Source organism: Diadema antillarum, unplaced genomic scaffold (assembly GCF_040938485.1).
Source record: "Diadema antillarum isolate AM-2024a unplaced genomic scaffold, OU_Dant_1.0 seq00000471_RagTag, whole genome shotgun sequence".
NCBI classification, from domain to species: domain Eukaryota; kingdom Metazoa; phylum Echinodermata; class Echinoidea; order Diadematoida; family Diadematidae; genus Diadema; species Diadema antillarum.
Genome location: NW_027271439.1, coordinates 455401 through 482824, shown reverse-complemented (window position 1 = coordinate 482824; position 27424 = coordinate 455401). Strand labels below are relative to the sequence as shown.

The following is a 27424-nucleotide window of genomic DNA, read 5'->3' as shown; positions in this document are numbered from 1 at the left end:
ACAACAGAAAATTGTTTTCAGTTATCCACATAAAGAGAGAAAATTACTTTGCACAGCTTTCAGCCACCATTTCTGGTAATTAAATTTACAATAGTTTATTGATTATCCATTCCATATAAAATCTTCCAAGACTTAGTTCCACATACATTGCATTATATATGTTTGGTAAATGCACCTGTAACACATAGTTCATAATGGTTTCAAGGACTATTCCTTTGTTTCGACCTCTGTAATCTCTTTCAGTGCAATGCCACTGTCTTTGTATACAAACTGTTAGCTTTTTAAGCAATTTAGTCAATTCTTTACAAATAATTCAGTGGATATTCTTTGATTTAAGCATTCAACTTGCATCACATCACTTAGAAAAGCAAAGCCAAACAAACAAACAAAAATTCCATCTATGTAAAGCACTTATAGACCACAGCCAAGATTATTTTCTGACACCCCTCTAACAAAACGCAAACAGAACAAAAAACAAATGCAAAGTCCCTCAAAGTGACATACCACGCACCATTATGTCTGCATCACTCGATCAGAACGAAGACTACTTTCCCAGATGCACTCCCTACATGGACAAACATTATACTTCAGCATATAGCTGAGACGACCAGTTGCAGCCCAAACTAGTCCTAAAAATTTTCATCATCTAAACACCACAAGAGATGAAAACTGTTTTAACATTCACCATGAAATGTAGCAGCCCTTGTCTGTGAAGAATTCCTTGATTAGAGCTTCACTGCAGCTGGAAATACAATCCTACTGGGTGGATACGATACATCAATCAATCTATAGCCATTAAAAACAAAAAACTGACAGGATAGCTGATATACTGCAAAGCCCTCAAGGTATCACTAAATGGTGATAAATCAAACATTCAGCAGGGCAAATCAGGAAATCAGAATGATGATTTTACTTTGAGGAGACTGAAGAGGTCGTAATTATTCAAAGAAAATTACAGCGAAGTGAATGTAGCAAAATATGAATGAAATGAAATCACACTTCCTTCATTACTGCTTGACCTGAAGATAGTTTGAACGTTGATTTGGTGCCTGCCTTTGTAGCTGATGATGAACACTGGTTTCCACTGCTGATGATGAATGTTATTTCCAACTGAAACAACAAAGGCAGTGGGCCGGGGGGGGGGGGGGGGGGGGGGGGGGGGGGGGGGGGGGGGTGCATAACAAGAGGGCTACCATTCTGAGCAGGGAATATCCTCAACAAAAAGTACCCTACAGATCCCGAACATGCCACCTTGTATCACAGACACATCTGCCTAGCGACGGTGAAGACTGCCCTCCTATGTCCACAGATATAATAGGGGAACTCCCATCACCGAGTGAGGATGACAGAATATGACGACTGGATGAACAATAGCAGGTAGTTGTCGAGTCTTGCAGCACTGTTTGACTATCCCCTTCTTTATTGGCCACACTATTATTTCATGTCCATGAGCATGGTGGCAGGCTGTTCAAGGTAAGATTTCCAGAGGTTGGAGAAGCGAGCCATGGTGGCCCCGTCGATGACCCTGTGGTCAGCAGACCAACTGACCGCCATGATGTTGGCCTTGATCAGGTCACCATCAGCATCAAACCTTGGTAGTGTCTGCAAGAAAAAAAAAAGAGCATAATGAAAAAGAGATTAAAAAGAAGAAAAGACTTTAAGAATTGATAACGAATTCCCCATTTGTGAGCCCAGTTTAAAACAAGAGACCCGCGGGTCTAGCGCTCACCTGAGTATCGCAAGTTCACCTTTCACGCAGTCACTAATCTAAATTATTCACAGCTCTACCAAAATTTGACCAGGCACTCTCAAGTAGAAGATGAAAATGTACAATAAGGTCCCATTTTTTTAAAGATTCCTTAATTTGGGGGGATTGGGGCCCCCTGGGGCCCTCTGGGTGGGGCATGGTGCTCATTTTGATAAATTGTGATCCTGATCCCCTAGGGATGCTACTTGCCAAGTTTGACGAAAATCCATCATGAGGTTTTCAGGAAGAAGATGAAAATGTACAATTTAGGCCCCCATTTGGACCTTCCCAACCACCCCCCCCCCCCCCTCCCCGAGGGGCACCCCTGGATCTCCTATGAACAAACTTGAAACTACAGTCATTAATGTACTCACTCATAGTATTATCTTAGCTCTATAACTTCTGATACTAGAGAAGATTTTAAAAGATTCCTTCATTTTGGGGGTGTGGGCCCCCCGGGGGCCCCCTGGGTGGGGCATGGTGCCCATTTTAACAAATTGAGATCCTAACCCCTTAGGGATGCTACCTGCCAAGTTTGGTGAAAATGGGTCATGGGGTTCTCAAGAAGATAAAAATGTACAATTTAGGCCCCATTAGGATCCCTCCTCACCCCCCTCCCCTGGGTCCCAAGGGGGGCACCCCTGATTCTGCCATGAACAAACTTGAAACTACAGTCATTAATGTACAAACTCATAGTATTAACTTAGCTCTATCACTTATGGTTCTAGAGAAGAAGATTTTTACAGATTCCTTAAGTTTGGGGGGTTTGGGCCCCCTGGGGCCCCCTGGGTGGGGCATGGTGCCCATTTTAACAAATTGGGTTCCTAACCCCCTAGGGATGCTAGCTGCCAAGTTTGGTGAAAATGGGTCATGGGATTCTTAAGAAGAAGATGAAAATGTACAATATAGGCCCCATTAGAACCCCTCCCCACCCCCCTCCCCTGGGTCCCAAGGGGGGCACCCCTGATTCTGCCATGAACAAACTTGAAACTACAGTCATCAATGTACTAACTCATAGTATTAACTTAGCTCTATCACTTCTGGTTCTAGAGAAGAAGATTTTTACAGATTCCTTAATTTTGGGGGGTTTGGGCCCCCTGGGGCCCCCTGGGTGGGGCATGGTGCCCATTTTAACAAATTGGGTTCCTAACCCCCTAGGGATGCTAGCTGCCAAGTTTGGTGAAAATGGGTCATGGGATTCTTAAGAAGAAGATGAAAATGTACAATATAGGCCCCATTAGAACCCCTCCCCACCCCCCTCCCCTGGGTCCCAAGGGGGGCACCCCTGATTCTGCCATGAACAAACTTGAAACTACAGTCATCAATGTACTAACTCATAGTATTAACTTAGCTCTATCACTTATGGTTCTAGAGAAGAAGATTTTTACAGATTCCTTAATTTTGGGGGGTTTGGGCCCCCCTGGGGGCCCCCTGGGTGGGGCATGGTGCCCATTTTAACAAATTGAGTTCCTAACCCCCTAGGGATGCTACCTGCCAAGTTTGATGAAAATCGGTCTTGGGGTTTTCAAGAAGAAGATGAAAATGTAAAAAGTTTACGCACGACGCACGACGGACGACGGACGACGGACGACGGACGACGGACGACGCACGACGCACGACGCACGACGCACGACGGACGCCGGACGAAGGGCGATCGCAATAGCTCACTTGAGCCTTTGGCTCAGGTGAGCTAAAAAGAAACAACCACCAAAAAAACGCAACATATTCACATCTAAAACACAAATACTATCGAATGAAGCATAAACTAGAAAATTACATTTGGAGATGTCACTAGTTACATTTCTGCCTGTGTCTCTAGCACTGTTCACATAATGGATGTCTATCGTATACTTCGCAACGACCTCTCAAACTTTCATGGCGTCAATCCAAAATGATATGTCCTTTTTTCTTGTATGCTTTTTGTTTCATGTTTTTTTCTGTGTATTTGCTTCTACTGGTAGATTTACCTGAACTCTGCCGATAGCTCCTATTGCTACTTGGGGAGGAAAGATAACAGGATCTGCATAGGTACCTCCAATCTGCAAGAAAGAACAAGGAAAAGTAGAAATTACGCGGTGCGTAATATATGTCCCCGCAGGAAGTAGCATTTTGTAGCAAAATGTGCAATATAGGTAAAAAATCAAGGTCAAAGGTCAAAGAAGTCAAAGGTCAAAATTCTGTGTAGAAGTTTTGAAGCCCTCACCTAGTGCCATCACATAAAGCAAACGGAATCAAAATCGGGTTAGAAATGGCGAAGGAGTAGCATTTTATAGCCAATGTACAATACAGGTCAAAAATCAAGGTCAAAGGTCAAAGAAGTCAAAGGTCAAAATTCTGTGTAAAGTTTTGAAGCCCTCACCTAGTGCCATCACATAAAGCAAACGGAATCGAAATCGGGTTAGAAATGGCGAAGGAGTAGCATTTTGTAGCCAATGTACAATACAGGTCAAAAATCAAGGTCAAAGGTCAAAGAAGGCAAAGGTCAAAATTCTGTGTAGAAGTTTTGAAGCCCTCACCTAGTGCCATCACATAAAGCAAACGGAATCGAAATCGGGTTAGAAATGGCGAAGGAGTAGCATTTTGTAGCAAAATGTACAATACAGGTCAAAAATCAAGGTCAAAGGTCAAAGAAGGCAAAGGTCAAAATTCTGTGTAGAAGTTTTGAAGCCCTCACCTAGTGCCATCACATAAAGCAAACGGAATCGAAATCGGGTTAGAAATGGCGAAGAAGTAGCATTTTGTAGCAAAATGTACAATATAGGTCAAAAATCAAGGTCAAAGGTCAAAGAAGTCAAAGGTCAAAATTCTGTGTAGAAGTTTTGAAGCCCTCACCTAGTGCCATCACATAAAGCAAACGGAATCGAAATCGGGTTAGAAATGGCGAAGGAGTAGCATTTTGTAGCAAAATGTACAATATAGGTCAAAAATCAAGGTCAAAGGTCAAAGAAGTCAAAGGTCAAAATTCTGTGTAGAAGTTTTGAAGCCCTCACCTAGTGCCATCATATAAAGCAAACGGAATCGAAATCGGGTTAGAAATGGCGAAGGAGTAGCATTTTGTAGCAAAATGTACAATATAGGTCAAAGGTCAAGGTCAAAGGTCACGACTGAAATTCTGTGTAGAAGTTTCAAAGCTCCCATGTAGTGCTATCATATAAAGCAAACAGAATCAAAATTGGCTCATAAATGACAGAGAAGTAGCAAATTGAAGATTTTGATCACACACGGACGCACACACGGACACACGGACGGACGGACGGACGGACACACGGACGGACGGACGGACACACGGACACACACACGTACGGAGCCCGTTTCATAGTCCCCTGCTCGAACTCGTTCGGCGGGGACAAAAAGGAGCACACTATTGTCATTGTAGAGCAAAATGCAACGTTTATAAGGTAGACATATTTCATGTGGATGACAGATTCAAACCAGAAAGATATAGGCCCTGCTTTTTAACATAATGCACTTGTTTGCTACATCAAACATCATGAAAAATTTGAACATGGGCTTGGCGGGATTACAAGTTTTGGTGACACACACGCGCGCACACACACACACACATGCCTGATCAACACATATAAGATAACAATAACTGACCACGCCTATGTTGGAAAGGGTGAAAGTTCCCCCTGAGAGGTCATCTGGTCCCAGCTTGCCCTCCACTCCTAGGGCCATGAGTCTATTCATCTCCTGGGCCACCTCAAACAGACTGAGGGCCTGTACGTTCTTCACGTTGGGCACAATCAGGCCCTGTGGGGAATCCATGGCGAAGCCTATATTGTGTGCCGCCTGGGATATGTGAGGGGGAAAAGAACAACGGACATTTGAAACTAAACCACTTTTAGTATATTGAGTTGATTCATGGTAGATTTTGATTCTGAAACAAGGTTCAGGAGTATGTCAAGATGGTCATCTGTTGAATAAAGCCAGCCAAGCAACCTGCAAGATTATTGCCTCAGTATACCTGCATGAGTTGAGCATCCACACCAGTATCCTAACATAACACACTGCAGCCTGTGGCTCTTGTGAGCTACACCAGTAGAGAGTATATTAAATTTTGTGAAGTTATAAAATGACGTAAATCCTCACTTTATTTGAAATTCCATGCGATACATGGTAACAAAATATGAGAAGGAATGTTGCCAAGTTTGCATCAAGAGTAAATTACTGTTATCAAACTTGCAAGAGAAGATCCTTTCAAAGAAGAAAAAACAGAAAAAAATACTCGAAAACATGTTTTCATTCCCTCTAAGGATCATGTAGGGTGCTCCAATAGCAGTCATACGGCAGTCATTTAATTGCAACTAATTTTCTTATAACTACATTACTCATACAGTGTACTTGCATTTGTAACTCTAGTTTCATTATGTCCATTACATTTGATAAAACTCACTGCTTTCATCCGAGGTATACTTTTTTTTCTCCACTTTTAAAAGATTGGAAAATTTCAATTTTTCGAGTGAATGTATTCTTCTTGTTGACTTGTGTCCTCACACAAATTGATACAAGTACCATACCTACAACACGAGTGTGAACAGAATTTCAGAGATCCATACACTGCAACATTGTATCTTGTACCTTGTATGTCATATTCTCACAGGCCTCATCTACACTGCAGTTCAGTTCTGGGAAGAAAGTTAGAGCCATGGAAGCTGCCTGGAGTACAGAGAGAAAAAAAAGGGAATAAACAATAACAATTGGAAATACAAAAAACCAAAAACAAACAAACAAACAAACAAACAAACATTACTGTCTCAAGGTGAATGGTTCAACTAAACAGGTAAGAGATGCAGTATATGACAATCTCATTATTCAAATTCATGAAATTCTTCCATTGAGGTGTTTTCATTGCAACTGATTGACAAATTTTACGTCGATGTAGGGCAATTTGTCAATCAGTTGTGATAATCTCATTGTTTTAAGGTGTGCGAACCAACCTTTTTAACTTTAAACCAACTATTTTAAACCAGAGTCGCAATATACTATTCTATAATCATCTCTCTGTTTTGAGGAGTATGATCAAGTTTCACTAACAAGGGATGCAATACACTATTTAAAACAATCTTATTGTCTTGAAGAATATGAGCCACTTCCACTAACCAGGGATGCAATATACATGTACTACAGTTCACTCCCGTTACGTTATAACGAACACAGTGATAACAAAATTCTCATTACAGCAAAGTGAAAATTTAGGTCCTGAAATTATCTACATATCTTTATATACATTACTGCTCCCCTATAATGAAATTTTGATACAAGAGAAGAAAATGTTCGGTCCCAAGGACTTTGTTATAATGGGAGTGCAAAGCACTCTATGACAATTGAACTACTTTAAAGGTATAATTTACCATTTGCAGATGAAATAAAAACCCAGCTTTAGTGCTTCAAAATAGTTATAAAATGTGAGTTAGGGATAGAAACAACCAATGTAAAAATTTGAACAAGTATAATCGATGTTAAGTATTGTTAAATGTACAAAATGTGAACAATAGTTAAAATCAAAATGTTTCCAGACGAAACCGTCTGCAATCATGGTTCAATGAGAAAAATAATGATATCTCCTTATATTTTAGGCTTTATTGCAAAAATTTTATAAAGTAGGATGTTTTGTGATACAACTGACCTACACATATGCATCAAAAGTGATATCTTGAACATTTTTAAAATCACTGCTCCCAATGGTAAACAGGACCTTTAAGGTGCACGAGCCGACTAAAAGGGAGGGCACAGACCTTGATAAAAACTGGCGTTAAGGTGAACTGGATTCCCCTTGCTGCCGCAGCTGACTTGAAGTGATCCTTGAGGGCCACCAGCTCTGTCACGTCCACTTCGTCCTTGTAGCCAAAGTGTGGGATGGCGTTGGCCTGAATCATTGCCTTCACCATGGCCCGGCGAAGGCCCTTAATGGGCTCGGTCCGGTCCTGGCCCGCAACGGGTCTGACGGGCACCCTGGCAGGTATCGTGGGTGGCTGGGCGGCCTTTGGAGGGACGGGAGCTGTGGGCACGGGAGATGGGACCCTAGGAGGCTGAGGAGGTGGTGGTTCCAATTCTTCTGGAGCTAAAGGATAGTACAATGTAATGGAAAGGCAAGAGATTTGATTCAAGGAGAGTACATCATTCAGTCCTATATCTGAATAGATACGTCTTCATTGCCATCGTTGGCTCATAAATGATGATGCAGTCACATACAATCCGACCTCTCAACCCCTCTTATGGGATCATACATAAGATTTAGAAACTTTTGATAATTACCAAAGGACGCAGGACTAATATTTAGACGAAACAATCATAGGTTTCTGAACGCATAGAAGAACTAAAAATCAACAGCATTCTGCCTAAGATTGGGGATCTGAAGACTTAAACAGATAAAGAAATACCAACACAGCAAATATGGGATCTTGAACAAAAACATACCCATTAAAATTCCAGATAAATTAAATTTCTTTTTTCTTTCCAAAGAGGTACTGTCATCCCTTTGATTTCTTGGAATTACAATTCTCTTGAACCCATTTCATCTCATTTATGCTTACACTGCATTATAGGAGGAAGAAATTACTGAAAAGATACTGTTCTTTGGAACACATTTGATAAGTTAAAATGTACAACAGTATTGTAATGAAATATGTATTTACCTTCTATCCATACAGAGTAACTATAGGATTGTGATTTAAGTACATTTGTACAACTTGTTCTATTGGCGTAGTGGAAGAAATGTGACCGTGCACCTCAAAACGAACATAAAGTCGCACACACTGATTTTGCGTTAGGACTGAAAATAAGTGAAATAGGTCAACCTAGCCGAACTTGACTTTTTCATGTTTTCTGAAAGAGCGGGTCTTCTTTTACATTATGCTAAAATTTGGCATGATAAAACGGGCAGGAAAGTGTGTTTTTTTAGCAGTTTATCTCGAACATTTTTGGTAGAATAGTGTGATTAGGTGTGTCTTTAGAATTCCTTTTTCATTTCTGGAAAAACCTTGTCCACACTCTTCAGTTTCAACTCTAATAACTTTAGAAAGAATGATGCTACTGCTTTGAAAGTTGGCATTAATTATGGACAGAATGTGTTAATGAGGCATGCTTAATTTCAGTTTAATCTGATAATCCCTTCATTGTTGTTACTCTGGTGGTTTACTTCCTGTTTTTTGTCCCATTCATCGCACAGCCAGCACGGTTTGGTAAAGATTAAGCGCTTGAATAGACACTGTACTTCAGAGCCTCTTTTCTCAGTTCACACTTTTCCTGAGTTTGTGCTTTCTTTCCAATATTTAGATAGGTTAGGAGAGTCCATTTGATTGAGTTATACATCATTTTAAAGCTTAAAGTCTGCTCTCTCAGAATATGGTCTTAACTAAAAATTCATGTCTGGCGACGTTTTGTTTGTTTTGAGGTGCAGGGTCACAAATATTCATTCAGATGTGATTGTGCGAACCAATATCAAATAACATTCCCTTTGAAGATTAGTCAGTGAATATCACACCCAAGCAACTGTGACTGTGCATCACAAAACCAACAAAAAGGTCGCAAACATTGATTTTGTGTGAAGACTCAAAATAGGTGAAATGGGTTAACCTAGTCAATCTTTAGTTTGTCATATTTTCTGAAAGAGCAATTCTTCTTTTACATTATTTGAAAGTTTGGGATAATTAGACAAATAGGAAATTAAATTGTGTTTTTAGCAGCTTTTCTAGAACTTTTTTTTTTCACTGAATAATTTGATTAGGTGTGTCTTAGAGTCTCCTCTCCATTTATTGAGAACCCTTTAAACACTCATTACTTTCAACTCTAATAACTTTTGAAACGATGATGCTACTACTGCTTTAACCCTAACTTACCTGGGGGGGGGGGGGGGGCCATAATGGCCCCCCTCGACAAATTCCGCGACCATTCCGCCGCGCAAAATTTTTTGACCGCGCTGCTCGCTGACTATTTACTTTCTAGTCTCGCGCAACTTTTGAGACCAAATTTGTCGCGCCAAGGCATACCGTTCCGAAGCCACGTCCCTTCAAAAAATTTTCGTCAAACCCAAAATTGCTCAAAAATGTGATTTTGTGTACAAAGTCAATACAAATTGTGTTTTTTCAATTAATTCATATAAAGATTCACATTTTTAATTCTAATGGCTGAAATAAATTCATTTTAGTATAATTATGCTTCTAAAGATGTGTATGACAAATTCTGCTGAAAAAAACAACCGAAACAAAAGTTCGAAAAAACAAAAAAATACATTAAAAAATGATAAAACAATAAAAAACATAAGAAATTAATTTTGATACTGATTTTTTTTTTTTTTACGCACAAATGTTTGGAATGTCACTCGGAATATTTACGCCAAAAATCAGCATTCCATAAGCCTTTATAAGCCAATTACAGACGAAAATGAGTTTTTTTTGCATATATTTGCATAATTAATTAATTTAAAATAGAAAATGCAAATTTTTTGAAAATTTAACTGAACAGACTTGTAGATTACATCCGGCTTTATGTTTATGCAAAATTTTGCAGCGATCGCGTGATCAACAGCCGAGATCTGAAGGGGGGGCCATAATGCCCCCCCCCCCCCCCAAGAATTCAAGCTTGCTAAATAGCCCAGGTAAGTTAGGGTTAAAAGCTGGTATTTGTCATGGATAGAATGTGTTAATATAGCATGATCAATTTCAGCTTAATCTGATAATCCCTTCCTTGATGTTGCTATGGCATTTTTCTTCCTGTTTTTAGTCCGTTCATTGCACAAAGCACAGCTAGGTAAGATGAAGCGCTTGAATAGAACGGATACTTCAATACCTCTTTTTTCAGTTCACACTTTTCCAACATGAGTGCTTTCATTCCAATATTAGATAGGTTAGAAGAGTCCATTTGAATTGAGTTATACAGTCAACCTCGCATAAGTCTAATAGTCACCTAAGTCGAAGCTCTTTTCAAGTTCTTTTCTCTTTATATTCTATTGATTTTAATCCCCCATAAGTTGAATTTTCTCTATTAAAGTCGAAGCTATTTCTTCAGTCCAAATACAATGCAGATTTGAATTAGGTGAGGTTGACTGTACATCATTTTAAAACTTAAAGTCTCCTCTTTCAGAATCTGCTCTGAAATAAAAAAAAATCCCTGTCTGGCAACCTTTTGTTGGTTTTGTGGTGCAGGGTCACAATGATCATCAAGGTTACTTAATACTCACTTCGCTTCCACTGTGGGAGTCCAGATTTGAGTTGCTCTATATGCTGCAGCACATCCCCCTTCAGAATTCGGCCATCTTTGCCCGTTCCCTGCACATCGGCCAGATTTATCTGTCCATAGCAAGACAAGAGCATAAAATATACACTGACATTACAATGAAAACAACGCTAAACAGTGAAAAATCTAACATATGGAAAGTGATACACTTGAGATGTAGAAACAAGAGAGAGATCATGTGTTGTTTGAAGAGAGAGATCCTTCTGATTCAAATATTCTCTGGAAACAGAAATGAACTAGAAAAGCACTCTGAGAGCGCAGACCTCCGCCAAGCATGCAGCCCATTTCCACTCGCACTGATCTTGTTCTTCCACAGAGATCAGTGATTTCCACCAAAGACAGTAGCAAGCGTCATTGATTTCCACCCATACGTACTGCATTGTGTTGAAAGCCGCCCAATTTCCCACTATAGCATCCTTTGTTACGTCATAAACCCTCAGCTGCACCGCGCGCCTCGCCCTGGCAGAAACTAGAGCACGCACTTTGGTGCGCACATGCAAACCTCAAATACGTGCAGCCTTAACTTCCAAGTTCATTGACCCTCCCTGCCAAAATATCAAAAATCCTTCATAAATTCCCCCAAAATTCTCGGATCACTGCCAAAAGTTAATCGTTTGTTACTTGTGTCATTCTAAACCTTTCCTGCAAGTTTCATCTGAATCCGTTAACTACTTTTTGAGTTATTTTGCACACAGACAAACGAACAAACGAACCAACCAACCAACCAACCAACCAACCAACCAACCAACTAACAAACAAACCAACGGTAACAAAAACATAACCTCCCCCCTTGGCGGAGGTAATGATACCATGTATGAGCTGTGTAATTTGTGAAAACCTAAAGAGCAGCTACATAACTACGGTCATGCATCACCAACTCTTGCGTTTGCAACATCCTGCTACTGTATCGTTATCTAAACACCAAATTTTCTCTTGATGAGATTCCTCCTGATTTTATGAATACTTGGCTAAGAACAGGGAAAGGAGATAGCATTGTACAAAATATACAGAATGCATTTTTGACATGGAAGGCACACTTTCAGATGCAACATAACATTCTGCATAATCCTTACCCCGTTGAGGACGAGTCCCGAGTATACTAGGGCAGGGGTCTATGGATGGGAAATGAGTGTTGTAGCAAAATCAGCCCGTCCTCGATGGGTTAATAATGGTTTAAGACAAGTTGAGGTTTCCCTCCTCCCTGACTCAGATTTTGTTTGTTTGTTTGTTTTGCAGATTGTTGTTTATTTGTTGTTGTTTTTTCAGAATTTGGGTTATTTGTTGGTTGTTGTTGTTTGTGGGTTTTTTTTTTTTTTTTTGGGGGGGGGGAATTAATTAAAGGGATTGCTTACTATCTCTATTGATTTGCTGACAATGACTTTTCCTTTCTTTTCTCATTACTGGCAGAATCTCCCTGCCTGAGACATAATACACACACCATATATTCAGCAGAGTTAAATTTTTCTCAAAGTGCAAATCCCAAACAATTTCACAAGTGGTTGAATTCCAGATTGTGGTACAGAGTAATGAGCAGAAGACTGTATGCCTAGCTGATGCATTCATGGTGGGATCAGAGCATATACAGGGCTCGACACTAATGGTGGCCCGGTGGCCCAGGGCCACCAAAAATGAAAGTCGGGCCACCAAAATTTTTTGAAAAGCATGTCAATAAATTCGTAACTTTTTGCGCCGGAAATTAGCAGTTAAATTTCTTTAAAGGATGGATGGAAAGGACTGAATGAGTGCCTGAGAGTGAGTGTTGCGAGTTTGTTGAGGTTTATTTATGAGTAGATATGTCCAGCTTCCAATTCTTACTATGATAAAGCTTAAATATTTTACCCATTCAAATAAAAAAAAACACAGGACTTCTAATTCTTTTTAATGGGGTTTTTTTTCGGGCCACCAAATTTTTCTCTCGGGCCACCAAAAATTTGAAATTGATGATTTTGGTGGCCCCATCGGGCCACCAAAAAAAAAGTTAGTGTGGAGTCCTGGTATATATTATCACATTCTGCTACACTGGGGAAAAGCACCCAACTCACAAAATTTGTGAAAATAAAAACCCACCGAAATACATGGTGTATACAGTACCTTGTGCTGCATGGCTAGGCGCTTCACAGCTGGGGTGCTGGGTATTCGTCCTCCGCCCGTGACCTCTGACACTCTCATAGCTTCCCCATCACTTTCGCTGGAGTCGCTGGAAGATTCCTCAACTGTCTCGCCTGACACGTTGTCCTCATGGCTAGCTGTGGCATCTGTCCCAGTAAGAAAGTAAGACAAAACACATATTTTTAACCCTAATCCCACCGGGGTTTTTGATGGACTTGAAACCACCGGGGGGCCAAAAGCCCCCCGTTTAGATCTAAGTCGTGGATTGCGCGATCCTCGCGAAAATTTGCACTAAGGTAGAGGCCAATGTAATCTACAAGACTGTACAGTTAGATTTTTCAAATTTTATTTATGTATTTTATATTAATTAATGTATGCTAATTTATGCAAAAATAATTTTTTTTGCCTATAAATCAAAAAACAACGGTCCAAGACTTCTAATTTTTGGTGAACATATTCTTTTCAATATCTTCAACAATATGAAACAAAAATTGGGCTTCATAATTATTTCTTATGTATTTTACCGTTTATTGAATTTCTTATGTATTTCTTTGTTTTTTGCTTTTTGTTTTTGTTGTTTTTTTCGTCAAAATTTGTCGCAGAAACTTTTTAAAGCATAATCAGGCTAAAATAAATCATCATCAGCCATTGAAAGTAAAAATATATATTTTTATATGAATTACTGTACTTGCAAAAAAACAATTTACATCGGATTTGTACACAAAATCATGTTTTTGAGCAATTTTTGGGTCGACAAATTTTTTTCAAAGGGGCGTGGCTTCAAAACGGTATGCCCGGGAGCGACAAATTTGGTCTCAAAAGTTGCGCGATACTTGAAAGAAAAGTCATAAAATGTTGCGGTGAAAGCATCACGCATTGCGGAATAATCACGCGAAACATCGAAGGGGGGGAGGGGGGCCAAAAACTTTTTGTCAGTGATTTACACTGACAACTGTTAAAAGCTACTGAAATCCTTGCATCTGATTGGCTGAAATTTGTGGCATCTTAATCTGTCTTCCTCAATATGTGTCTTAAACTAAGCAGTTTTGGCTACATCTTTTAATATTTGACTGCAATCACGCGCCATCACTTTTTTCGTCGCGCAATTCCCGCAGAGCTCGCGGTGCTGTGATTCGAACACCTAGTGCTGGTGATCGATAATTATGATCGGTATCGCCTCGTTAATCTGACCATCAGTGTTGGAGCTCGATTTAACGCTGTTATTTGGGAGCTACCACTAGCACTAGCACTAGCACCAAACTTGAAATCACCCAGTAGATAGCAAATACTCAATTCCATAGGACATAATAAGAAAATATGTTGTCTAAGTCAGTATTATTCTACAAAGAACATTCTTTTATTTGTTTCCCTTGTCTTCTCAGTCACCACACAAAATGATAATCACACTACAATCCTGAAATTTGAAAACTCTTGTCTACACTGTATCAAGGATATAGAGCGTAGAGTCCAACATGTGGATACACAGTGTTCAGGCATCAATGCTGGGATTATCATAGAACAGAAGAAACAAATACCGGTACCTCCTTCAAGCTCGATGTCAACTAATGGCAGTCCAACTTTTGCAGTGTCTTCCAACTCGTAATATATTTTCTTGACCACGCCATCATAGCGACTGGTGATTGTGACGGATGCCTTGTCACTCTGCACTTCACAGATACTGTCAAACTGGGCCACTGAGTCCCCTTCCGAGACGTACCTGGCAGGCAGAAGAGCAAGGATATATGAACAGCACTGAGTAAATGTGCAAAAACAGTATGCCTTCCAGACCATAGTAGGTTTCAATAGCATAAGCCAAACAAATAACTTCTGAGAGTCTCGCAACAGATGCAGGCTTTTACTACAGCAGATGTTTTACAGACAGCTTGTGCATCAGTTTATCACAAAATTAGCATGCTGTTACCGATGACATATCTACTTGAAGTACAGCTGAATATCATTTCATCTTTAATACAGGGACTGTAGAACATGAAAATGAATATTCAAGGAATACTTACATTTACAGTTTGTGCTATAAAAAAAAAAATACTTTCTTGATAACAAATGCCATATTCAGCTCATATTTTGTTGATATTGGAACAACTTGCCTGAGAAGGATACTGCATTTAAGCTATCCCTCTACATTTTGATAATCTCTTATATTATATGACCTATATAGATATCAATGTGTGATTGGTCAAAATGCAGTCACGTGACCATTGTCACAAGGATGAGAAGCGTTATATTTTCATAACATGACGTAAATTACGTACAACCATGGAATATAACAGCGACTACGTTAAACAAATGCGTTATATCAGGAGGGGTGACGTCATCAAAAACCAATTGTTATGATGCGCGCAACATACACAGAGACGCTTTGCACACACACGTACACGAATGCAATCGCCGTGACCACAGTACACAGCACACTACTGTAAAGCGTACGTTAGCGGTAGACAACACTTCATGCACGGCATACACGCGCTACAAGCGAGAATTGCGAAATTGCAACAGATTTGTTTTTGTCAAACTGTTAGCAGTGTTGTAACTGGTATGGCAGCTTGAGAGAGAAACAAACTGGTGAATGTGTTGGAAGCTATAGTCTATAGAGCCTACTACTCCTGTTAATGTTAGACAGTCATGACAGGGCCGGAAGGCAAAGGATTTCCCATTTGTATTACCACCGCCTGAACTGAGTAAGTTTCTTTGACACCGGTAGTTCTATGCTACAACTAGCGCTGACCTGGACCAGGGCCAGGTCCGTAGTCTACAGTTCATGTACCAGTGACTGCAGACAGAAGAGATTAGGCCCTACATTGTTAGAAAGTTCACATTCTCATACATCACCACAAACACTTACCAAGCTTGCTTTAGACCAAAAGCGGCAGTTACGGTAGTCTTCTACAATTTTTTTAAAATAATAATTTAATATTAATAGTGCTACAACTGTCATTACAAAATCTAGCTCTAACGTTACCGCTACGTAAATAGGCCCTCGCTACAGGCCTACGTATGATTGAATAGCGATTGTTCTAGGAATTATGCTCCTGCACGGCTATATGCCACGGAAGAACGAATTATCGATAGTAGGGCCTACGCGAAAGCCATCATAGTTATGGCTCGGTTTGGCTCGATTGCATACCACTAACAGTGCCGAGCGTTGTCACGCGCGTTCATGAATTTGACTGTGGGTTTGAAAAAGGAGAAGTCGTGTTGCTTTTAGCAGTTTATTTCTTGTACTGTAGGTCATAAAGAGATATTGACTTTTTTCCTTCGGTAGGAATATAACATTTCATTTCCCTTGGGAAGTTATATTTTTGTCTCGAAATACTATATTTTTCCTCAGCGCTACGCGCTTCGGAAAAATATAATAATCCTCGACAAAAATATAACTTCCCGCGAGGATCTCAAATGTTATATTCCACCTCTGATAAGTCAATATCTGTATAATATCGCTTTGACTTGTTCTGGTTGCAAAGACGCATTGATACCATTTATTGACAGAGTCAAATATAAAAGATGTATATTGTCTAGCAATCAATATTCTTTTATGAAACTTACCATTCTTTTACTACAACTTCCGCGATACCTTCTCCAATATCAGACAACTTGAATTGTACAAGCTCACCATGTAGATCTGAGGAGACACAAAAATGCAATGTGTATGCAACATGTCACATTTTGAGAAAAAAAAAACGATTTCATACACAGTTTTCATCACAGCAGGCAAGTCTGGTTTCTCAAGACGTGTATAGTATAAGAGCATCACTGTATTTTGTTCATGGTCCCACTGTAAACACAAATGCAAATGCAAAATGCATCATTCTTGCCTTCAAAAGTAACCATCAGCTGTTTAATGACAATATGAATGAAAATCAAAGGAATACTTTGTTTCATCATTACAAGAGGAAAAGCAATTTTGATAAGACCTGAGGCATGCATCACATGTTACTCATTCCAAATGTTAACAAAAGAAGTAACTCTTTAACGGACAACAAGAGGGGTGGCATTAGAGCCTTCAATGTAGAAATGTGGGTTTGAACTTGTTTTACCTAGCCACTAGGGAAGATCTCTGATGATTACTAGCAAGCTGCTATGGGGCTGATGGCTAATGCCTCCTCCAACGGACTATTCAATGAGGATTAAATGCCCTTCCTAAGAGGCACAACTGCTGCTTCCAGAGAACTTGAACCAGCGACCTCATGACTAAGAGTCTATAGTCTTATCCACTGGGCCACAATGGCTCTGCACAAATTCTGCACAGAATTATCTGCACTTCCACTAAATCTGAAATAAATTAATGAATGAATAGATGGTAATATAGATAAAGAGATAATGAATGAATGAATACATTAATAAATTAATAAAAGAGTAAAAAACAAACAAACAAATGATTTGCAAGTACACTTTACTCACTAGGTGATGTTGAAACAAGGCGAACACCTCTAAAGTGAGAATGAAGCTTCAGGGGTCTTGTAGACAGACTGCCCTTGAGATGTACACTTGGGCCAACATTGGGTCCACTGCTCTGCCCCCTATGGCACTGGCGGCTCAGGTAGACAGAAGATGCCGGGCACCTCAGCGATCTCTGTGATGTTGGAAACATAAATGAATACGATCATCCTCAATTGGAAATGTACTGAACACACTATACAGCTGCATGCCTCAGCATTGCATTGTCCATTTATCTGGGCAAGTCAGAAGTCATATCAGATAGAAAGTACAGAGTAGTACCTTTCTATACTCATTTGATTTTGATACAAATCAAGAGAATAGAATGCTATTGCTAGAGATTTGAATAAAATCAGATATGGAATCAACGAGAGGCATAGAATTTTGACATTTCATTCTTCCACAAGATGTTGATGTTGGCCACAACCACATACTGTATGTAAATGAGATGAGATGATGATGTCACCAATGATGTCACTGCCTCATAAGTCTCCTCCTGATGTGCACACAAATCTTCATTTCCTTTCTGCAGTGAAATTAGAAAGAGTGTGTCCTTCACATAAAATTATTTAAGTGCTATACAATTTACTGCAACCATTGGAGTGTTTAAAGGAGACACAAGCTGTACTTGCTGCATTATCAACCAAAGACATAATTTTTGTGAAGGAGTATTGTGAGGCATATGAGGGTATTGATGTCATCCCATCACCTCATGTCTCATTCAATGAACATAGTAATGTGGCTGTGTCGTTGGTGGTACAATCAGAGTCTTTATTCAGGCAATGGTGAATTGTAATTGCTGCTCATTTATTGATACCAAAGCATGAAAAGGAGCCCCAGGCTCAACATCTCTCCTTTACGAATATTCACGCCACGTCAGTCTCATGGAAACAGGCGCCTATAGGCAGGCACAGGCCAATGGCTGCCACATGGTCACTCCTAGGCTGATAGGACAGAGCTCCCGATCACCACGACTTCACCTGCTCACAATTTACTGCAGACTGCTCAAGCAATCTTTCTACCTTTTGCATTTCTAATCTTGATCTCTAATTATTCTTGGGTGTAACCCTAAGCATTCACATGACCACACCTGATAACACCACGAAAACAATTCACTCTATAGCCTAAAACTGCGGAGATCTCAACTATTTATCATAAAACAAGACTTCTACATCACAAATTTTGTCATTTTCCTGAATACCAGGTTGCACTACCAGTGCCTGCCAAACCAACCCAGAAAAAGAGACCATCACCTGTTTCAAGCAACATATAGCGAGTTACCCAAGGGGACCAGCAGCTTGCCACACCACATTCTCGCCCCACTTTTTCTCAATACATGTTTAGAACTAATGCTTCAAAGAGCACTGTACTGGGGAACCATTACGTAATCTTACTTATCTCCTATGAATCAACTCAGCAAAAACCTGTTCCTGACAGTTGCAACAACATCGCTGTCTGGTACAAAAATGAATAAAAAATGAATAGAAACAAAACCCTACATTAATTCCTGGTCAGGTAACTTGTTCTTCCATGACCCCCCATTCTGATGAAACTTTCTACCACATTTTTTTTTTCATTTCTATTTGACTCAATTTTAAAGTCAACTTGAACTACATGGTTGTAGATGCGAAATAAAAAAGTTTGTCCTCAAATAATTTACCTCCGCCCCATGGAAGGAGGTTATGTTTTCATCGGCATTTGTTTTTTGTTTGTCTGTCTGTTTACAAAATAACTCTCAATTTTGACACTATTGGCTTGATTGGTTAATAATCTGTTTACCACTTTTTGAGTTATTTTGCGAAAAGACAGACAAACGAACAAAAATGCTGATGAAGACATATATTATAAAACCTCCATCCTCCTTCCTTGGCAAAGGTACTGAAGTGAATCAATGGCACTGCCATTTATTGGAATTAGCAGGTATTCACATATGCAAAAAACAAACAAACAAACAAACAAACAAACAAACAAACAAACAAAGGTTGAATAATGAGAATTAAGCTTCCTTCTTTCATTAACAGTTGAGAAAAACCAAAACCAAAATAAGATTAAGAATGCTCTATCAATGGGAACAGTTGGAAGGTATAATCGTGATATAGTCCCCACCGCTGAGGGTTAGGCCGCCAGTAAATTAGGGTATATAGGGTTAGGTAGGGTTTTATTTAGTACGGGCACGCAGTGGTGGGGACTAAACATATCACAATTATTCACTTGGAGTAATTTACTACTGTCAATTGTTCTAGAGCCAGAGGGAAAGAGAAACAGAAAATGAAACACGACTCTCTTTTTCTTCGACTTTCCTGGACCCGAGCTCCCGAGCAAGCAGCGCAGCGCAAGCAAAGCCAAAGTAACTGTGTGTTAGAACCTAGAGGCTCCTCAAAGCAGCTGCTGGATTAGAGTGTAATGTTAGGGTGCGTTTTAACTACAGCGGCTGCACGTCTATTCCTTCGCAGACGTTGTTATTTTTCAGCGGTGGGTGTACGTTTCCTTCTTGAATATCTTTATTAATCGTGGAAAACTAAAATATAAGGAATCACCGTAATCTATGATAATCATTCAATAATCGGTATGCGATTTTTTGTTTAATTATGTCTAAAACTCAAGGAAATCCGTGGCTAAAGTCAGGTCTGTAAACGTCCGTATTGCTTCACTCCTCATCTGCGTGTTATTTGAATGGCATTCACTCTCGTATACTACAACGTAGGTAGTCGGGGCGGAAGTGATGAGCTAGTCGGAGTGACCCATAAAAAGGTGAAATCATAGCCGGCGCAGCACGCGCGGATACGAGTGCTGTAGCTTTACGTACGTAACACATAAAACGCACGGGCGCACGTAAAACGCAACTACTTCTGGTTGCGCATGCGTGGTACTGTAGATTGTTGATTTTGTGAAGCGCTCGAAGGAAAAGATGCCACCACACAATCTACTCGATACCGTACTCCGAAAAATTCAACAGTACGGTCTGGATACCAACAAAACGCCGAATTCAACTCAACCATCAGGAAAATACGCTGTAGGTGAGTGGTAAAAATTATCTTACTCTTAAAATCAAACAAAATAAAAGGCATTTTATGTGATTTTGCCGTCAATAGTGACGGTCGTTTACAACGTTTGAACACTAATGCATGTCAGACCGCTGTGCTTCGCACAGCGGTCTGGTCAGGCTAGGTGCATTTATGCTTCCATTTTGGGGGCCAAAATCAGGCTTTTGAAACGTGATTAGTGCAAAACGCTGTTGCGTTCATGCTCACTTCGATAGAAACGCTGATTCAAAACGCCGATCCAAAACGCACAAAAAGGTGCGTTTATGATCGGCATGCCATTGCACGTTTGACGGGGAAGTATGAACGCAACAGCATTTCTAAACGTGTTAAGAGTGACGTCATCTTAACGCCTTTCCGGTTCATGGGAAAAAGCGCGCGCCCTGCCAGCCAGCTACCCTGGCCTGTGCAGTTTTCCCATGTACTGTGCATACGCATGTCTCTCCCAGCTGCTCTCCCAGGCCAGGCCATCGAGGGCGATCGCAGCGCGCGTCCCAATTTGACCTGCCTCTGCTGAGGTCAGCGAAGCAATCGCAAACGCTCTTTCCAGATCCAAGGCTCGAAGAAAGTGAGCATAAACAGTGCTCCCGTGAACGCAGAGCTACCAAGTCTCACGCATTCTGAGTGAGACTCAAGCATTTAGGGGTCGTCTCACGATCTCACGCATGGCACCCATTTTTCTCACGCATCGGGCAAAGTCTGCAATTTGGGCCCATAAATCAATAGGGAGCATATACAGTGTAGCTCAAAGGATTAAAGTGATAGTTACAATTGAAGGTATATTTTCCTTTTGTCTTTCAAAATGAGTAAAAAATAGTCACTCAAGTATGCACCTGATCGCACCATTAAGAGCTAAAAATTGAAAAAGCTCCCTACCGTGGGAGGCCACGGGGGGGGGGGGGGGGGGGGTGGGGACACACCCACCCTCGCTTGCGCGCACATTGGCTCGCCGAGATGCCGAGTCATGAAAATCTCACTCATCAATTTTTTTTTAACTTGGCATCCCTGTGAACGGCGTTTTGAATCAGCGTTTTGAATCAAAACGCTGATTCTGCCTTCGCAAATTGAGCATAAGTATGCCATTTACACACCCTTTAGACTGTTACGTAGCGTTTGTACACAGTTTATGATTTGACCGGCTGGTGACGACGAGCATGCATAGCATAGTTTTACACGTGATAAGATACTAGCGCAGCGGCATTGACACGAATGTCTACGTAGGAAGAAGGGGTACCCGAAAGTGCTATGATGAAGGCGAGTTTAATCTAACTTGACCTTACTGAACACACTCTCGCTTCTACCACACCTCTCACATCCTTCAACGAAAGCTGATCGATAAGTGTAATTACCTGAAAACCCGAAGAAACAAGTTCAAAGTTCAACAAGTTCCTAGGTCTCACGAATCGCATGTAGCTCGCCATCTTCCCAGGATGTGCTAGTTGGGGGCTCGTCACAACTAGTGGTGCCGCGTGGAAAATCGCGAGTTTCATTTTATTGCTAAGTCAAAGGGGTGCTAAATAGAGAACGTGTAGTGGGAATCGTCATTTTAATCAATCACTATGCTCATTTTTTATGTTTTATTTCATTAATTGAAAGTTCATTTTATTCTTCATCTGTCATCAATGAAGAGCAATGAATTAGTGCAAAAAGTAAGTACATTATTTACATTATCATCCACATTTTAAGTACACTGATTTTATACCTACATTAAAAAATGGCATCAAGTATTAAATGATGGGCTCGACACTAGTATTTTTCTTTGTTTAAAATCATTGATTTTTAAATGTTAATGGCTAAAAAAAAAGTCTAGTGACACTTTATAAAAGGAAATATGACAATCAATTTCAAATCTTAGCCCGATCAGGCAACCCCAAGATTTGCTTTTTGAAAGTTTGGTGGCTATCTGACATTTGGCAGAAAAGCACCAATGATCATATTAATTATTGTCTATTCTATTTTACCTCATTATTCTCAGGACATGCCCTCCTTGTCAGATCACAGCTGCCTATTATTATGTTGCATGTAAATGTCCCCTGTATTTTGTGATTGATCTGATTAGAGTGAATGTATCAGAATTCAGCTGAATTCTTGCAGTCATAAAGTCATTTACACCACATCAAGCACTGGGCTCTGTTGTTATTATTACTGTTATTTCTTTATCTGCATCCAGTCAGACGAAGAGTACTGGTGGTACTTTGCACTTATACACTTGAAGCTACATTGCAGAAATGCCTTGGGCCACATATGTACATAATCTTTTCTTCCCTCTCTTTAATTTCTCTCTGGATATAAAAATATATATGATATATAATTATCATTGACCGTGCCACGTTTTCAAAAGTGGGGGAAGGAGGCCACTTCAGACTCCTGGCACCATTTCTGGGTTTCATCAGCTGACATGCAAAAAAAAAAAAAAAAAAGAAATTATCGTCCCCCCGTTCTTCCGGCCCTGTTAATTGTACACTCAGAAAAAAAAAGAAGAAAGTAAACACTTCTTCAACTTCATCTTTCTCACCACATAGATTATTTGGCTAATAAAAGGTCATTTAATTGGCTATTGACCTAGTAAGTAAATAAAAAGGGAAATTTGACGCATGAGTGAACATATTCGTTTTTCTCTTCCAAGGCACAAGTAAAAATTGCAAAAATGGACAAGTTATTATTCAAGCGAACGTGCCCTTCAATATAGCAATGAAACAAAAGACAGATTTAACACGATAACAAAAGCAAATTAATTTACAAAAATCAACTTATGATCTCTATGTCTCTGTAACCCTCCAAAGATAAAGAAAGGCAAAAATAATGGAGGAAAATGAAGAATCTTCCGTCAAATCCACATTTAAAACACACAATGGTAACAAAGATAGTCGAAATTTGAACTGTTATTCCAAATTAAGAAAATTGAAAATAATATTAGGTTCTTGAATTTGTCTCATGAATTCTTAAATTCCTTAATGAATAAAGGAAATACAGATATTCTGTCCATTTTATCACATTTGCAGCCTACAGTTGTAATCCCTGTCATTTAAACGCTGAGTTGACAGAAAATTCCCATGTCCCCCTTCAGTTTCCCCACTATGTTTTGATTGAGAATATAAAGAGAAACAAGAGAATGAAAACTGGTTTCTACTATTTCATTCATGTCTCTCATTGTGTTAGTCTTTTTTTATCATTGTTATCTTGAAGGGTATTTGCATATTAATTTCTTTATGTGAATTTCTGCAATTTTTACTTTTGTGCCTTGGAGGACCAAAACGAATGTGTTCATTCATTTCTCTTTGTATAAACCTACCAGGTTGATAGCCAATTGAATAACCTTTAATATGGTATACCGGTACTTATGATACAATGATTTTTATGAAAATCTACAAAAAATATGAACTGGAAAAAGTGTTAACTTTCTTTTTCTTTTTTTGCCGAGGGTACAGTAGTATATATAAAACGTTCCATAGGACGAACATATTGTACATATGAAAATGAGGTATCTTACGGGAAATTCGCTCCAAAGGGGACATTTTTGGTACCCCTTATGGTCTTGACAATGTTTTTCATTGTCTTATCACTGATCTGGGGCCTCAGGACTACATCACAGTTCGGACACAGATGGCATAGTGTGTGTGGATTGAGAACTGTACCATCAATACAATTTAAAGGAAATTGTCAGTGATGCAAACAAAATATTATAAAAATGGGTGTATATATCGGATGTGCATAGAAAACGGGTCATGGGGGAATGTAGGTACAGTGTATATCTTCTTTTTCTCTCAAAAAAAGTTGGATTTTCTCATTAACATACATAATATGTTTACTGTAAGATAACACATCAATTATGTCCTTATACATTTGTGCAATTTTATTTCAAACTTGCTGTTGTGTTAAGAACATTTCATTTTCTAAAATCAAATGGAATATAAAATGTGTATGAAATGTGGAATATGGAACATGAATAAAAAAAATTAGTGGTATAAGATGCATGTTGTGCTCTTGATTTAATGCTTCATAGAGCAAAAATGCATAATTTTTCAAAATGGACAATACAATGTATTTACATTTTTTTCTGAATATCATGGTTTTTTTTGAAAATTCCCTCAAACTATCATCTATTCCGCATTTCCCCTTAAGGCTTGAAATAGCATTATACATATATGACATATATATGAAGAGTTTGTTTGCAAAAACCGATAAGTCCATTTTTGAAAATTTTGAAGTATCGTCTCTGTCATAAAGTACAAAATAATATCTTTCAAATGATATATTGGTCACTACATATAAAGGTATATTTTTGAAGTTATGGTCAAAAGAAGTAAATATTTTCTTGTTATTCTCTTTATTTTTCTTGACCTTTAATCGCAAATATCTCCATTTGGCATATATGGACTTATCGTTTTTGCAAACAAACTCTTCATATAATCATTATCATATATATGCATAATATTGTACATACAATCATGTGTATTTATATACAGTGTACAGTGTAAATTAAGATTATATGAAAACAGAACTGCTGTCACTACAGTACCAAGTTTATTTTTGATACACAAATTTTTGGACTCCTCGAATTATGCATACATACATTTACACATTTACTACTTCTTCTTTTTTCCACCTCAAGATTGTGACATTTTCATGCAAACACCAGTTCCATTTAAACTATGTATTATCTATTAAAAAAAAGAGTGATTCTTTATTACCACAGTAGTATACGAAAACTTTCCCATGCCACAGAGGAATGACCCTTCGTATACTTGTACAATATGTGACCACGCATCACAAAACCAACAAAAAAAATCACACCCCTTGATTTTACGCGAGTACTAAAAATAAGGTGAAATGGGTCAACTGTGTCAATCTGAATCCCTTCATTGTTGTTGCTCCAGTGGTTTACATCCTGTGTTTTGTCCCTTTCATCGCACAGCTAGCATGGCCTAGTAAAGATTATGCGCTTGAATAGACCCTGTACTTCAGAGCCTCTTTTCTCAGTTCACACTTTTCCGGAGTGTGTGCTTTCTTTCCAGTACATTTTTGTACATGTACATGCATTTAGACAGGTTAGGGGAGTGCTTTTTATACATCATTTTAAAGCTTAGAGTCTGCTCTTTCAGAATCTTCCCTCAAATAAAAGCCCATGTCTGGCGACTTTTTGTTGGTTTTGTGATGCAGGGTCACATGTGTAAATCAGAAAACTAAGCTTGACCTAGGTCAGAACTCACCAACCATGACCACAAGAAGCAACACACAGTATTCTGCTTTGATGAAAAAAAATATTGACAATCGTACAAATTTAATTTGAAGTCAAATCAAAATATACTTTTTACAAACACGGAATTATCAACTACATGAGAAGTGAAATAGCTATCAATCAACAGATTACAATGGCTGACATCAGACAAGAAAATACAGACTGTAAATGCACTGTCAGACACGGCAGTGTTTTACACTGTGCACAGTCAGTGCTATAAGATACAAAGGGCAAACATGTTTGATTTGATAACAGAGTACAAAAAGTACAAAAAAAAATGTTTGACATAAATTTTTTAATGAGATTGTTGGTTATGAAACAGTATGAATAAATGAATGACTACATAATACAATTGTACTCCTTCAGCACAATATTATTTTAAAGGCAGAGAAACATAAAAATGGATTTCTTCTCTCATAGTAGGATGGGGTTGTTTTGCTGAAATGTGCTATTAAAGGCTATCATGATTAACAACTCCTAAAATTCTATGAAATTAAAAATGTAATGATTTAAAACTTTTGGCACCTTTAACAATAACAAGCAAGTGTTAACATACATGTATGGATAAATCCTCATGAGAAATATTAATTGAGTTAGTAAAGTAAGTAAAAGTACAGAGGATTAAAAATGCAGATGATACACATACCTTATCATAAACAAAGCATGTGGAACAACAAAAAGGTTGAAATAAAACTCTCACTTGGAAGACAGCATAGTCAATGTGTGAGACATATCTATCGTTGTGTATTGCACATTGATCAAATTACTTCACAAGCTGCTTCATTTTGGGTTGTCTTGCTTTTCATGGTTGATTGCTTTGCACAAACAATACAGTGGACTCCCGTTGCATGTGAATGTACCCCTGTATTTTGTGATTGATCTGATTAGAGTGAATGTATCTGAATTCAACTGAATTCTTGCAGTCATAAAGTTACTTATACAACATCACATTTAAGCATTGAGCTCTGTTGTTATTACTACAAGTAACTGTCATTATTTTGTCTGCATCCAGTCAGAGAAAGAGTGTTGGCAGTGCTTTGCACTTATACACTTGAAGCTAGAAATGCCTTGGGCTACATTATTATGTACTGTATGCAAGTACACATACACACAAATTATACATTTTATATTAGTACACTCAGGAAAAAAGGAAGTACCAGTAAACACTTTTTCAACTTCATCTTTCTCATTTTTAGATTATTTGGCTAATATCAGTGTTTTATATACCATGTTAAAGGAAATTTTATTTGGCTATCGACCTAATGGGTCAATAAAAACGAAAACTTTACGCATGAGTGAAGACATTCGTTACCATGTTAAAGGAAATTCTATTTGGCTATTGACCTTAAAAAGGAAAACTTTATGCATGAGTGAACACATTCGTTTTTCTCTTCTAAGGCATACAAGTAAAAATTGCAAAAATGGAAAAGTTGTTATTCAAGCGAATGTGCTCTTCAATATAACAATGAAACAAAAGACAGCTTCAACACGATAAGAAATGCAAATTTACAAAAATCAACCTATGATCTCGATAATATCTCTGTAACCCTCCAAAGATTAAGAAAGGCAAAAAATAATGGAGGAAAATGAAGAATCTTC

At 38.9% G+C, this 27424-nt stretch overlaps 1 protein-coding gene across 1 annotated transcript; it reads right to left on the bottom strand.

Annotated features, from left to right (window-relative positions):
• Nucleotides 1–1353: 1353 nt before the first annotated feature.
• On the bottom strand, nucleotides 1354–22007 carry LOC139733326 (lipoamide acyltransferase component of branched-chain alpha-keto acid dehydrogenase complex, mitochondrial-like). The gene is made up of 11 exons (XM_071644164.1): nucleotides 21936–22007; nucleotides 17510–17681; nucleotides 16655–16760; nucleotides 14635–14810; nucleotides 13076–13239; nucleotides 10929–11037; nucleotides 7486–7811; nucleotides 6329–6406; nucleotides 5348–5539; nucleotides 3715–3786; nucleotides 1354–1602 (listed from the first exon to the last, which is right to left on the bottom strand). The coding sequence occupies exons 1-11, from the start codon at nucleotides 22005–22007 to the stop codon at nucleotides 1435–1437; spliced, it is 1635 nt and encodes a 544-aa protein (XP_071500265.1). The 3' UTR covers nucleotides 1354–1434.
• Nucleotides 22008–27424: the final 5417 nt, after the last annotated feature.